The sequence below is a fragment of the Nycticebus coucang genome, chromosome 9 (genome assembly GCF_027406575.1).
Source record: "Nycticebus coucang isolate mNycCou1 chromosome 9, mNycCou1.pri, whole genome shotgun sequence".
NCBI lineage: Eukaryota > Metazoa > Chordata > Mammalia > Primates > Lorisidae > Nycticebus > Nycticebus coucang.
Window position 1 is genome coordinate 14,333,901 of NC_069788.1, and position 15,163 is coordinate 14,349,063.

A 15,163-nucleotide genomic window follows, 5' to 3' on the forward strand; every position below is an offset into this window, starting at 1 on the left:
AGCAAACAGAAAACTTAACAGGGATAAAATTGGGTGAAAAACCAAATTATATCGGTAGAAACACTAGCAAAAATGAAGTTGAAGTTATTAAAAAAAGCAGCAATGGGAAATTATAATTAAACTAGGAAAATTGAGAAAGAAAAAGGGATCTGTGTGGAAAAGATTGAAATTAAAAAAACAAACGAATATCAGCAACGTCAAAATAAACAAACAAAAAAAAACAACCAAGCAAAAAAAGAAAGAAAAAAATACACAACCAAAAACAAAGCAGTTTGTATATGTTATTGAATATTGTCTGGGCAACACGTGGTCTTCTGGGGTATGAGATGTTAGTCACAGTTCAGATACGACTGGAGGCTGCTGATTACTCAAACCCCAGCAGGTAGACACCCTGAATCTCTCTTCAGCCTATTTAAAAGGCACTTCGAACTTGTAAACTTGTTGAGCAGAAGCTTTCCCAGCTTTCTTGCTGGAATCACTGCTGAAGTGGCTATCCACTTACTCAGTGTGCCAAAACCGGTCTCACTCTGCCCCTGAGGGTTAGGGCTGCAAGGCGGCTCAGACCCCACCCTTAGGCTACTTGGTTGCTGGGTTACCAGCTCCCACCCGTTTCTAGCTCTGCGACCCTGAGGGCGGAGCTTGCCGGGGCAGATCGCTGACAATGGATCCGTGTGACCCACCGCCAAACACTATTAGCTCCGTCTGGCTCAGCGGCTCAGACTGGGGCCCTAGACAACGGCCAAAGTTCTCGCACTCCCGCTCAGGCCTTCCCCAAGGCAGGTCAACTCAGTGCCAAGTCCAAGGACATCAAAACAGTTCACAGGTAAGGCCTTTCTGGTTTGCAGTCTCGCTGCTACTGAACTTACAGTTGTGGGCGGGTTTAGACGGATTGAACACACGCGACCACTTGCCGGTTTTCCACGGATTTAGTCCTCCTCTTGGGGTCCAGAAGTCTCTCGCTGACTCCCTGTATCCTCATAGGAGTGATGATAGGCAGTTCCCACCAGCCAGAGACGCCTGGAGTCCTATCTCCCCAGACTCACGGTGCCCAGATGCAAGGAAGCTGTTACTCGGCTGCCATCTTGCTCCGCCTCTCCCTCTTTGATCCAGTGATGCTTTTTACAAGTGCAGTTTTTCTCCTTCTGTCACACTGGTGCTGCTATCAATGGGTATTGAGTGCCGGGGAGAAGGGACGCAGCTCTCAATGCAAAGCATAAAAATTAAAGGGAACGGACTCTGAATTCCATATCAGATAACAGGGGTATCTGTCATTAAGGTTTGCAATAAAATTCATGTATATAAAGATTCTCAAAAGCACAGTAATTGACTCTGCATGTTGGGTGGAGACAGAAAGTCTTATTGAAAGGCAATGCAACCTTTCTTTCTTTGGGGTACCAGGCCATTCTCTTGCTCCTTTTCTCTCTCCCCTCCCAATCTCCCTCTCTCTCACTCACCGCTGCTGTTCTCTTCTCTCTGTGACTCCTCTCTTACCCCCATTCTCTTTCCTCTCTTTAATATAAAATAAATATACATTTTTGCATGCTAAAAAACTAAATAAAGGCAAGATGGGAGCTGAAGAGCAGCACTAGAACTAGAGTTGTAGAAGCAGGTAGACCATGAAATTAATTTTTATTGGAAGACCTACTACTCCTGGGATACTGCATTTTTATAAAACAAAAAATGATACAAATAATGTTATTTGTTAAAAATTTTAACCCATTAATTGATTCTTTGCTCCAGCTTCCAGTTCAAGTTATTTCCTAGCAGTGTCAACAGCTGTTACCAGCTGATATCTCTGGTTTTGTGATTTCAATATTTTTGCATTCAGGAGTACAGATTGCTTGGGGGATTAACACGATTATTTTAGAAACATCAGATGCTATAATTCTAATAATGTTTGAAAGACTGTGATAAAGGTGCAAAAGAGCAGACCAAGCTCCATGATGGAAATCTACTTTTCTAAGATTATATAACTCCAGAGAAAACAAATAAATGCAAAGATATGTCTATTAGAGACAAATATGTTTTATTTAATCCAGTTTCTAGTAATAGTGAATGTTTGTATAGTTCATATGCTGTCATAAATGCTTTCTGTATGGTAGCCCCTTTAATCCTCACAAAACCCCGTAATTTGGGGGCACACAGAATGACAGCCCCCAAGGTACGGTACTTAGGTATGTTGAGCACTTTCGAATTAAAGGAAATTTAAGAGTTTTAAAAGCTGCCTTGGAACCAAGAACTTTCTATCCTTTCTTTGTTCCCTCTCACCAGCACAGGGAGGAGCTCTCTCTGGAAGTTTCCTCACCAGACTGAGGAAATCTTCTTCCAAAAACATAACGCAGTTGTCTTAAAACCCCCTCCCTAAGAATCTCATCAAATAACTAGGACAGAATAAATGCCGGAAAAGGCAGATGACCAAATGTCATCACCATGCCCAGACAGACTTTCAGTCTATTTTTCTGAGGGGCGTTCCAAGGGAGACTTTATGTTCAAGATAACAGAATCTTTGTTCTTAGTTGTAGCTCTACTCCTCCCCTTCCTGGAACTTGTCCACAAGCTATTGTCAGTTCCTCTAGCCATTCGATTCCCCTGAAAAGCACTTACTTCCCCCTAAAATTGCCTACATTCACCCATCACCCTCTCCCTACAAAGCGGGTACTATTGAAGCTTCAGCCTTCCTGCCCTTGAGTCTTCCTTGTACGACTGTCTTATGCATGTTAATAAATTCGCATCTGCCTTTTCTCTTGTTCACCTGTCTGTTGTCAGTTCGTCTCAGCTCACTGAAACCTTCAGAGGGGAAAGGAAAAGTCTCTTTGCTCCTAGAGTAAGTGCTATGAATATTATCACTCCACAGTGCAAATAAACAAATAGGTACAGCAAGGGTGAGTAACGTACCAATCAGTGTGCGAGCTAGTGAGTGGCAGAGCTGAGATTTAAACTCGGATAGACTGGCTTCCAAGGTCACAATGACAACTTTACACTAATATCTCTCTCAAGTCCATTCTAAGATACTGTTGTTAAACCTGTCTTTTCTTAGGCCACAATCAAAATTCTTTAAGATACACTAGAATGTGTGTAAAGATGAGGTCTTATATTTGCAGGTTAAATTCTAGCCATGCGTATTTTTGACAATTTCATTATGCGTTTGGTGTGTATTACTTAAACTATAATGGAAATATGAGCATACTTGTGTTTACTAATACCCTGGAGATCAACCAAATTTTAGGCACACACACACATGCACATAATCTCAAGATGTACTTTAAAAAATCAGCTTTTTTTTTGTTGTGCCAGTGACTAGGGCCTGCCACTGGCCTTTAGTTTTAGTTGGTGAATATCAAGAATGCTAAACATTCTGTTCTTGCAAGACTGTCTCACCTGGCAAAGAATTATCTTGCCAAAATGCCAGTGGTACCCCATTAGGAAAAACTGAACTGCTGCCTATTTCCTTTTAAATTAAGTTTACATTTTCCAAAGTAAGCTAGCCCACTTTGTGGTAAAGCTGGCATAAGAAAAACTATTATAAGATACGTTGACATCAAGATATATGCAATCTGCAACAATAAAAGCTATGAAAGAAAGAAGGCTGTTTGAATTTGTTTAGTAGTAATATTAAATCATTCCCATTTACTCTGATTTAGAAAGTAGCAGGTGTGAGCTGGACCACTGAATTTGTTTATTACACATTCTAATGATATATTTCCAAAGTTATAATCCCCACTGTGGCTTGACTCTCATTCAAATTGAAATAGCCATTATAACACCCTTCATTTCCTAAGAAAGCATACCTGTGGTTATTGAAAGTCAGACGGAACTGTCATAAATGCTGAATTACTTTAGTTTGCATACTCAGATTTCTTAGCATTGAAAATAGGCAAAGATGGGTGGAATAATTTACTGGGGAAATCAGACTTAACAGTCAAATATTTAGGGTGAAAGGCTGATTTTGGTATTTTATTATATAAAAGAAAGTTGCTTAATTTCCCAAGTATTTATTTATTGCATCTGAAAATAGAGAAGCTATCAGCCCCTGCTAGAGCTAGTCCATAAAGCTGGATGAAGATGGAATTTCACATTCCTTGTGAAAACACTTTAGGAGTTATAACAACATGAATGCCCCAGCCCCACTCCCAGCAGTAGGATAATAATCAAGAATTTGATTCTTTACATATAGGAATAGCAGAGAAAAAAAGAATGGAAATTTTCTTACTTTTTCTTATTTTTCCTCAGTTATGAGGAGAATATCTTTTCTTGCTGTTATTTGTTTGTTTTTGTTGTTGTTGTTGAGACAGGGTCTCCTTCTGTCACCCAGGCCAGAGTTCAGTGGCATCATCATAGCTCCCTGCAACCTCCAACTGCTAGCGTCACATGTTTCTCCTGCCTCAGCCTCCCTAGTAGCTGGGACTACAGGCACCTGCCACCACAAGTTCAGAACTAGCCTGACCTCAAGTGCTCCTCCCACCTGGACCTCCACACTGATAAGATTACAGGCAGCCTTCTGAGTATCTTTGGCAAAATTAAGCAAAAAGTAATCATTTATATATTGAATAAGCAATTTTACAGCGTACTTAATGAGTCATATTACATGATAATGGTGCTAAGGAAATGACCCCTGTGATAGGGGATGTGAAGGATTCTTCCAAGATCCTTCCTGAGGAATAAAGGTCACTTTGCCCAGTAGGCTGTGGCTCTTTCAGCAAGGTAGTGTGACTCAGATCTGGAGCTCATACACTGGCTGCCGAGGGTTTGGGAATGCAGTAGGTACTCAAATATGTATGCATATCAACTGGTTAATTCTAAAAAGCCAAATCACCTGACTTTAAGACAACATGAGAAATATTTCTAAATCTCCAAATTAATGTAAATATATTTCAGGTTCCAATCCCTCAACCTAGTTTTATTCAAATGTTTGGAAAAATCCTTTCCCAATTTCAATTCTAACATTATCTTTATAAACCTCTGAAAATCTTTGTTTTGCTCCTTTATCTCAGAAAGTCCACACACGTAGTTCAATTATCTTTTGCAACGCTACAGTTAATCTCTTTTGACAATGCTACATTTCTCATAGATAAATATCCTTCTCATAAATGATGGTTACTATATTGGGCTACATTTGAGTTTTCACTCTAATCAAGTACCAAATTATATATGTTGCATCTATTCAATATTACCCTCTGCACCCTCTGCTATTTGAATTTAGCTTCTAATTACTTATATTTCACACTATTATAAGATCTTCTTAGTTCTTTAAACTAAAATCCAGCCAATAGTACCCCAAACAGTTATTAAATATTAATATTGGGGATCCCAATGCATGGTCTTTGCTTTCATGGTGAATATAATAGAAATATTAGAAAATACGTACATGCAAAGCCAAAATCCTATCCATTTTATTCACTTCAAAATGTTTTAAATTTTATTTTATGTATTTTTATTTATTTATTTATTTTTTTTTTTTTTTGGAACTGTAGAATTCAGTTAGTCCTTTTAATGATAAGGGCCCAGCCTGGAGCTAGTTAGCTAGTTAGGTAATTAATGTATCTACTTTTTAAATTCATTGTGTTGAAATTAGAAGGGAAGACTTTTTGATGTTGATTGATAAGTTCATCAAATACTTTAGTTTATAAGAAAAAGGACTCTTTTACTGAAGATGTGTTTTGTCCACAGTATGGCACTAGGCACATGGTAGGCACCTTCATTTCTTCCCCTCCAATCATTGGAGAGATGCTGTTAACTCCCAAATTTAAAGGGTAGAAAAACAATTCTCACTTAATAACATTCTATTTTGAGGTCCTTGGAAGAACAATTCATACATACAAATAATGGGTTTTACTTGTTGTCCTTATGAAGTCTTAAAACTATCCCTCAGGGCATGGAAAAAGCCTAGAAGTTTTTTCATTTCCACATTTTTGCCAAAGTAAAGTTTACTAAAGGCAAATGAGTACCCATGTCCAAGCACTCTCCCTGGAACCGGAGATGTTATTCGATTTCCTTTCAGAAAGATGAGGTGGATGGTCCAGCTGAATATTTAGGGCCCTCCCAACTATAGCAATATTCTGGGTCTTTGATCATTTTTCTGGAGGGAATGTTTCTGGAGTTTGAGGTTTGAGATTTATTTTTTATTTTTTTTTATTAAATCATAGATGTGTACATTGATATGATCATGGGGCATCATTCACTAGCTTTACAGACCGTTTACCAAGTTTCACATATACCCTTGTAAGATGCACCGCTGGTGTAATCCCACTAATCCCCTTCCCTCTACCCACCTCCCCCTCCCTCCCCTCCCTTTCCCCCTTCCCCCTATTCTTAGGTTGTAACTGGGTTATAGCTTTCATGTGCAAACCCTAAATTAGTTTCATAGTAGGTCTGAGTACATTGGGTACTTTTCTTCCATTCTTGAGATACCTTACTAAGAAGAATATGTTCCAGCTCCATCCATGTAAACATGAAAGAAGTAAAGTCTCCATCTTTCTTTAAGGCTGCATAATATTCCATGGTGTACATGTACCACAATTTATTAATCCATTCATGGATCGATGGGCACTTGGGCTTCTTCCATGACTTAGTAATTATGAATTGAGCTTCAATAAACATTCTGGTACAAATATCTTTGTTATGATGTGCTTTTTGGTCTTCTGGGTATATGCCCAGTAGAGGGATTACAGGATTGAATGGCAGATCTATTTTTAGATCTCTAAGTAGTCGCACAACTTTAAAGAACACATATGATGTTTTTCTACAGGCATACGATGTGAATTACTGGTAATCAAATTGGGATAAATGGAGGCTCCTTGACCTCAGGCATTTAACATTTCTTCATATTAGGAACATTATATTCCACTCTTTTGGATGTTCTAAAGAATATTCTAACTTACTACTGATTATAGTCACTTTGCTGTGCTGTTATTGTTTATTCTGTCTAACTATCTAACTATACTTTTGCACCCATTAGCTAGCCTTCTTATCCTCTGGTAACCACCATTCTACTCCCTGTCTCCATGAGATTAATGGTTTTTTAATTTTAGGACCCACAGATGAGTGAAAACATGCGAAATTTGTCTTTCTGTGCCTGGCCTATTTCACTTAACAGAACTTCTTCACTTCCATCTGTGTTGTTGCAAATGGCAGGATATCATTCTTTTTTGTGGCTATTTAATATTCTGTTGTGTACGTGGACTACAATTTCTTTACCCCTTCATGTCTTGATGGATATTTAGGCTGATGCCACACCTTGGCTATTGTTGATAGTTTTGCAACAAACATGGGAACGCAAGTATCTTTTCAATAGACTGACTTTCCCTTCTTTGACTATATACTCAGCAGTGGGATTGCTGGCTCATATAATAGCGCTATTTTCACTTTTTGAGTAACCTCCATACCTTCAGTTTTTAACATAACCTTCCATAGTATTTGCCTAATTCACATTCCCACCAACAGGGTATGAGGCTTCTCATTTCCCCTCATACTCACCAGCATTCATTACTGCCTATTTCTTTCGATAAAAGGCACTTTAACAGAGGTGACATATCTCATTATAGTTTCAATTTGCATCTCTCTGATGACTAAGGATGTTGAGCCTTTTTTCATATGCTTTTTGGCCACTAGCCATTTGTATATCACCTTTTGAGAAAGTCTATTTAGATAATCCACTCAATTTTTAATTTAATAATTTGTTTTTTTCTATTGAGCTGTTGGAGCACCTTACATAATCCAGATATTAGTCCCTTGTCACATGGGCAGTTTGCAAATATTTCCTCCCATTCTGTGGGTTGTCTCCTCATTTTGTTGACTCTCCCCTTCGCTGTGCAGAAGGTTTTTAGCTTCATGTGATCTCATTTATCCAATTTTGTTTTGATTGCCTGTGCTTTGGAATATTACCCAAGATGTCCCAGCCCAGAACAATATCCTAAAGAATTTACCCAGAACAATGTCCTGAAGAATGTTTACTTTCAGCTCTTTGATAGTTTCATGTTTTAGATTTAAGTCTTTAATCATTTGGTTTGATTTTTCTATATGGAGAGAGGTAAGAGTCTAGTTTTATCCTTCTGCATAACCATATCCATTTTTCACAGCACCAGTTATTGAAGAGACTATCCTTTCTCCTACTATGTATGTTTTTGGAAACTTTTTCGAAAATAAGTTCATTGTACATGTCTGATTTATTTAGGGTTCCTGTTCTGTTCCATTGGTCTATGTGTTTGTTTTTTTTTATGCCAGTACCATGCTGTTTTGTTGTTTTGTTTACTATAGCTCTGTAGTATAATCTGAAATTTGGTAATGTGATTCCTCGAGTCTTGTTCTTTTTCTCAGGATGGCTTTGGCTATTCTAGGCATTTAGTGGTTCCATATTAACTTTAGGATTACTTTTGCTATTTCTTTGAAGAATATCATTTGTATTTTGATGGAGATTGCATTGAATCTATAGATTGCTTTGGTTAGTATAAACATTTGAATAATATTGATTTTTCCAATCCATGAACATGGAATATGTTTCCATTTTTTTGTCTCCTCTCCAACTTTCATCAATATTTTATAATTTTCATTAAGGAGATCATTCACATCCTAGGTTATATTTATTCCTAAGAATATTTATGGCATTTTGTTTTATTTGTAGCTAATGTAAATGAGATAATTTTCTTGGTTTCTTTTTTAGATTGTTTATTGTCAGCATATAGAAATGCTACTGGCTTGGTGCCTGTAGCTCAAGCGGCGGGGGTGCCAGCCACATACACCAGAGCTGGCGGGTTCAAATCCAGCCTGGGCCTGCCAGACAACAATGACAACTACAACCAAAAAAAAAAAAAAAAAAATAGCTAGGTGTTGTGGCGGGTGCCTGTAGTCCCAGATACTTAGGAGGCTGAGGCAAGAGAACTGCTTAAGCCCAAGAGTTTGAGGTTACTGTGAGCTGTGACACCATGGCACCCTATCCAGGGTGACAGCTTGAGATTCTGTCTCAAAAAAAAAAATGCTACTGATTTTAGTCTATTGATTCTGTATCCTATAACTTTACTGAATTTTTTAATTGGTTCTAATAGTTTTGGGTGAAGTCTTTAAATTTATCTAGATATACGATCATATTATCTGCAAATAAGGACTTAAACATTTTTTCTGCCTGAAAGCATCACTGATGCAGAGAAGTCAGCTTATTTTGTTTTTGTTTGTTTAGTGATCCTCTATTTTGTTCTCATCTTCCTTTCCATCTTCCTTTTTTAAGAGTAATATTTCCTGATAGAGTGCTCTCATTTCTTGTTTTTATTTTTCTGTGTATTTGTTGTAGGTTTTTTGATTTTGGGTTGCTATGAGGCTTACGAGTAACATTTTATAACCAATTATTTTAAACATATGACAACTCTGCCTCCAAGCAAACAAATGAAGAGAAATCTAACATAACCTAGCCTTTAACGCCTTCCCCACACTTCTTAACTTTTTGTTGTTTCCATCCATATCTTTTTATACTGTCTATCTGTCAGTAAGTTGTTATTTTTATTTTTGATAGGTTTGTCTTTTTGTCTTCCTACTCAAGATATAAGTGGTTTATCCACCACAGTTACAGCAACAGAGTATTCTATATTTATGTCCTTAACGTTATGAGTGAGTCATATACTTTTAGAGGAATTTCTTATTATTCACCAATGTCCTTTTCTTTCAGTTTGAAGAACTCCATTATTACTTCTTATAGAACAGATCTGGTGCTGATGAAGTCACTTAGCTTCTGTTTATCAAGGAAGGAAGGTCTTTATTTCTCCTTCATGTTTGAAGGCTATTTTTGTAGGATATACATATTCTAGAGTTAATTTTTTTTCCCTTATCACTTTGAATAAGTTGTGCCACTCTCTCCTGGCCTGTAAGATTTCCACTATGAAGTCTGCTGCCAGATGTATTTGAGCTCCTTTATGTATCATTTTAACTTTTTCTATGCTTCCTTTAAGACTTTTTAAAAATCTGTGACCTTTGGGAACTTGATTATTAAATGCCTTGAGGTTGTCTTTTTTGGGTTAAGTTTGTTTAGTAGTCTGTGTCCTCCTGATACCTGAATATTTATATCCTTCCCTATGTTTGGAAAGTTCTCTGTTATTATATCTTTAAACAAACTTTCTACTTTAATTTCCCTCTATACTCCCTGTTTAAGGCTAGCCCCTAAGCTCCTTGAAGGTTATTTTCTAGATATTGTAAGCATGTATTCTTATATATTCTTTTTTCTCTTTTCTCTTCTGACTGCATATTTTCAAATAGTCTATCTTCATGTGCACTAATTCTTTCTTCTGCTTGGTGTATTCTGCTCTCAAAATACTCTGATACATTTCTCAGTTTAGCAACGGAATGATTTTTAGCTCAAAACTTCTGCTTGATTTTTTATTGTTTCAATTTCTTTGTTAAAAGTCTGATAGGGTTTTGAATTCATTCTCGGTGTTGATTGAAGTTGACTGAGCTTTTCAAGACAGCTATTTTGAATTCTTTGTCTGAAAGGTCATCAGGGGGCTGCTTTTTTGTCAGCCAGTAGTGGAGACAGTGGAACTTGTGTTTTAGGAAGAGGATTTCCCTCTGGCTGAGCTGGTGAAAATGCTCCTTCTATGGGCAATGACAGAATCTTGCCCTGTGCTGTGTTCCCCTGTGTTAGGGTGGCCCTAAGTTTCAGGGCAAAGTCCCACAATCATTGGGGACTTTGCACTGATTCTCTCTCTACTTGGCATGCTGGTGTGACACCGGCAGGGCATAAGAGAGTGGTGGCATAGGGAATGCAAGATTGCCCTTTCTGCCCTCTGTAGTGCCATTTTCCTTGACATAATGGTAAAACCAGGTATTATGATTTGGGGTTCTTGGCGGCGCCTGTGGCTCAGTGAGTAGGGCGCCGGGCCCATATGCCGAGGGTGGTGGGTTCAAGCCCAGCCCCGGCCAAACTGCAACAAAAAAATAGCTGGGCGTTGTGGCGGGTGCCTGTAGTCCCAGCTGCTCGGGAGGCTAAGGCAAGAGAATCGCGTAAGCCCAAGAGTTGGAGGTTGCTGTGAGCCGTGTGACACCACGGCACTCTACTGGAGGGCGGTACAGTGAGACTCTGTCTCTGCAAAAAAAAAAAAAAAAAAAAATGATTTGGGGTTCTTCTTGAGGTACAAGAACCTTGCATGAATAGTTGGTGAGCTTGGTGTGTGTGTAGAGGGATGATTGCTGGAGGTTTCGATGTGGCCATCTTGCCCCTTCCATAAGACCACATTCTATCCATTTAAGAACAGATTTACACATCGTGTGAGCCCATATCTCTCCTCTGTTAGAGGAGACAATACAAATATCCTCATATGCATTACCGCCCATACCCCAGCCCAGCTGTGCTCTCGTTTTGTTTATCTCACATGTAGTAGGAATTCAAAAAACTTAAATGAATGCTTTTAACTAATCTCATCATGCTTTTCAAGTCTATAATCTTAATAATCTCTTTGTATAAAATCACAGGACATCATAATGATGAGGACTTTAGAATCTATTTTAAGTCCATCACTTTACTGTCTCTGAGAAGTGATTTACAAAACTGGCATACAGACTGGACCCTGGCTTTCCACTCTGGGACTCTGACCACTTTGAGTGCCTCCAATGACAGGGTTAGGGAGGTGAATTGGATGTTCTATTTAAACTTACAGGCCAATGTTGTGACATTCAGCATCCTGATGTACTATAGGGGATAAAGAAGACAGACTCCCTTGGCCACTGGTGGTAATGCCTACCTATTCTCTGGTGTAGAAAAACCACTTCAAAGGTGAGAAGAACAAGATCAAGAGTCACATTAAAGATACGAGTGAGGCTTCTTAGGAAGTAAATTAAGAAGTAAAGCATGTGTGGGTATAGCTCCATGCCAGTATTAACTATAAGTATTAACTTCTGGGGCCTTTCTCTTTTGTAGGACCCCAACCCCACCCAGGTGACCCTCTCACTTTCTTTACAGCCCCCAAGGATTTGTTTTCACCCTCTCTTCCACTGTAATTATCTGTTGCCTACAAGATGGGTTTCCTAATCTCTCCAGGCCATTATGGAACTAAGTATAGCCTCACAAAGAGTTTCTTTATTTTTATATCCACAAAGTAAGTAGAAAGACCCTTCATGTCCTTTCTAGAACGTATTTCTATAAGTGAGAAAGGAAACTGAGGGAAAAATTAATTCTTGGGAGTTAGTAACCAGTAAAGTTTGCATATCTGTAGTAAACGGTGAGTTTAATGATTTGAAATAACATAATATTTCGGAGTAAAACCCAGATTTGAGCCATCCTTCAAATTTCACTCTAAGAACTGAAGTGAAATCCTGGCAGGATAACTGTCCAGAGGGGAAAAGAAGGAGAGGCCTGGGGCTTGAGGATGCCACTGACCATCCCCGAGGTTTGAGGTCTGGGGCAGTGGAGGAAAGCTATACAGATTCACAGTTTCAGTTTCATCATTTCTTTTCTTTCTTTTCGTCACTGCAGTCCCACCAAACAGACTCCTCAGTAGATTTGGAATAAGATGAAAAGTGAACCCCAGGTAAGAGCAGGGGCCACAGCAGCATGTATGTAACAAGAAAAAGGACTAGAAAAAAACACAAGTCAGAAACATCAAGGAAGAAAGGACTCCTAAAGGGAAGCACAAAATATATGCAGCCAATTATCACCTGTAATTAAACTAAAAACCCAGGCCCCTCACTGCATCATATAAAAAGCTACCTTGATGCTTAATTTAGCTTGACTGTGGCTAGTCAAATCTTAATAGCATTAGATATTATTTCAGTGGCAAAATGTATTCAGAATATAATAAAAAAAAGAGTTAGCCTTACATTTTTTCCATTAAGTCCAGCCAGACCTGGGTCTCCTTTTTCGCCTTGTTCACCCTAAAAGAAACAATTTATACAATTAAAAATGTTATATCTGAAAAACCCTTCACCAGAAAAAAATGGAAAGGCTACACCATTGTTGGGGGTATTTATAACAAGGCAATTCCTTTGATCATCCTTTGAAAGAGATATTTATTGAAAAATAATTCTGAGTCCTAAAACCAAAGAGAAGTTTAAAGGTACAAAGAAAGCTGTACATAAAAATGATTAAATGGTACAACCATAACAGGAATTACTTATTGTCTTCTAAAAGGAACAAAAAATTTTTCTGGAGGGCAATTTGGCAATACATACCAAGGATCTTAAACCTGGTCTTTTAATCTGGGCCAGGGATATTACTTCTAAGAAAGTAACTTAGTGAAATAATCAGAGATGAAAAGTTTTGGGCACTGACATGTAGGTACAGTGAGATTTGTAGTAGTATAAAAAGAGAAACACACTAAATATCCAGGAATAGCAAACCCGTCAATGGTATACAGATAATGAATGGACTATGATGTAGGCATTAACATCAAGAGAAAACTTCTCATAATGTAAAAAATAAGATACAATTAAATGAATTGACACACTCAGTGGAATGATGTTAACCAATATCTATTTTTTTTGCTTTAAAATTAGAAATATTCAAAATGGCCCCTAACACCATTATAATTGACACATACACATGGTGATACATATTTTTATTTGAATGCCGTTTAAAAAGCATATAATATTATCAACACACTCTGCTTATATACAGTATAACCCCAATTTTTAAAATGTTTGTCTGTGTCCCCATGTACCATATTTTACCATGTAGAGTATGCAACTGTGTACCTGTGTATAATGCACAACTATGTTTTGGGCCCAAACTTTCAGAAAAAAGTCTTGGGTTTTAAATTTCTAATTCAAATTTTTATTTGTTTACATTTAGGTACTTTTTTATTGTATTATGTTTTAATATTTATTTTCAATGTATTATGGCACAAGAAATTTTATGTAACAAATAATTATAAAACACAAGGACAGATACAAGGTACCAGAAATTTTATGTACTGGTAACACACTTATGATATTTCTGCATCAGAGAAAGAAGGCAGAGCGCTCTTCATCACTGTCATCAGAGGTATCATCTTCTTCAATTTCTATATTACTGGTGCCTGTTGAAGAGTCATTTTCCTCATCCTGGTGAATTTTGTCATCGTCAGTTCCATCCACGGCATTGCTGATGCCTCATTTTTTCCATGATTTCACAACCACTTCCTTCTTGACGTCATTCCATGATGTTGGGATTTAATCACAATCCTGCGTGATGGATGCTTTCTTGATTCTGCCTGTAGTTGTTAAATCAATACCAGCTGACTGCATCCATGACCTCCACTCTTTTGTTTACTAACTCATCAAGAGGTTGGGGTTGGCTGGTGAGCCCACCAGGTATCAAAGCAAGTTGGATTTTTCAAATCCACAGCAATTGCTTTTGCACTCTGTGTAATGTGGGCTTTGAAGTGATAAAAAACAAGAAAAGCTCATTTTTTAAGTAATTCTCCAGGCCTTCATGACCAGACTTCGTTAAACCATGTTCTCACGCCTTCTTCATTCACCCATCCTGTTTCGTGCACATGAACAACTCCACTTGGAATCTTTTCTTTGGAAACGTTTTCCTTTTAAAGATGATCATAGGTGATAGCTTTGTCCAATCTGTACAACAGGCTAAAATAGTGATTTTCTGTTCTCACTGGTGTGCCACAAGAGGATCTTAGGTATGCCATGAAATTTTTTAGAGATCATTAATTAAACTACTTTTGAAAGAAGTTCAAAGCATAGTAAGTATCTTCCTTTTTTTACTCTTTTTTTTTTTTTTTGATCAACATAATTTAAGTGTGCCACAGAAATTTAACCATAGGTTCAAGTACACCATGAGGTTAAAAGGTTGAAAACCACTGGGCTAGAACAACAGTGAAACATGTTTTTCTCGTTATACACAGGTGCAATTTGTACATGGTACAATATGGCTAGTTTCAACCGCCACAGTCTTTGCTCCTTGTACGTCCACAGTTCTATTGGATGGGACATCAAATGTGAGTGGTTGTCTCATCCATGTTGGCAATTTGGGAAAGTTCAAAGTTGTAAGTCTTTCCAAGATTTCATAAGAATGAAATTCCAACACTTGATTTGCACAGGCTGCTGGAAGTTTGGGGGCAAGTTTTGCTCATGTCCTCATGCTCAAACCTTTCTCTTCATGAAGTTAAAGCACCATTTAGGTGTCCCTGAAAAATCAGTGTTTTTTTCCTCATCTAATCCTTTTACCCTTTTCTTGCATCATCTTGGTTAAAAC

General features: G+C 37.9%; 1 protein-coding gene across 3 annotated transcripts in view; it reads right to left on the minus strand.

Annotated features, from left to right (window-relative positions):
• COL19A1 (collagen type XIX alpha 1 chain) overlaps positions 1-15,163 on the minus strand; it is a 358,807-nt gene that overhangs the window by 200,701 nt on the left and 142,943 nt on the right. For all 3 annotated transcript variants that reach the window (XR_008382367.1, XM_053601516.1, XM_053601514.1), the window contains one exon: positions 12,793-12,846. Coding sequence is in view for 2 of the 3 variants with exons in the window: in XM_053601516.1 (XP_053457491.1) it covers positions 12,793-12,846 (54 nt within the window). In the remaining variant the exon portion in view is untranslated. The remainder of the gene's footprint in view (positions 1-12,792; positions 12,847-15,163) is intronic.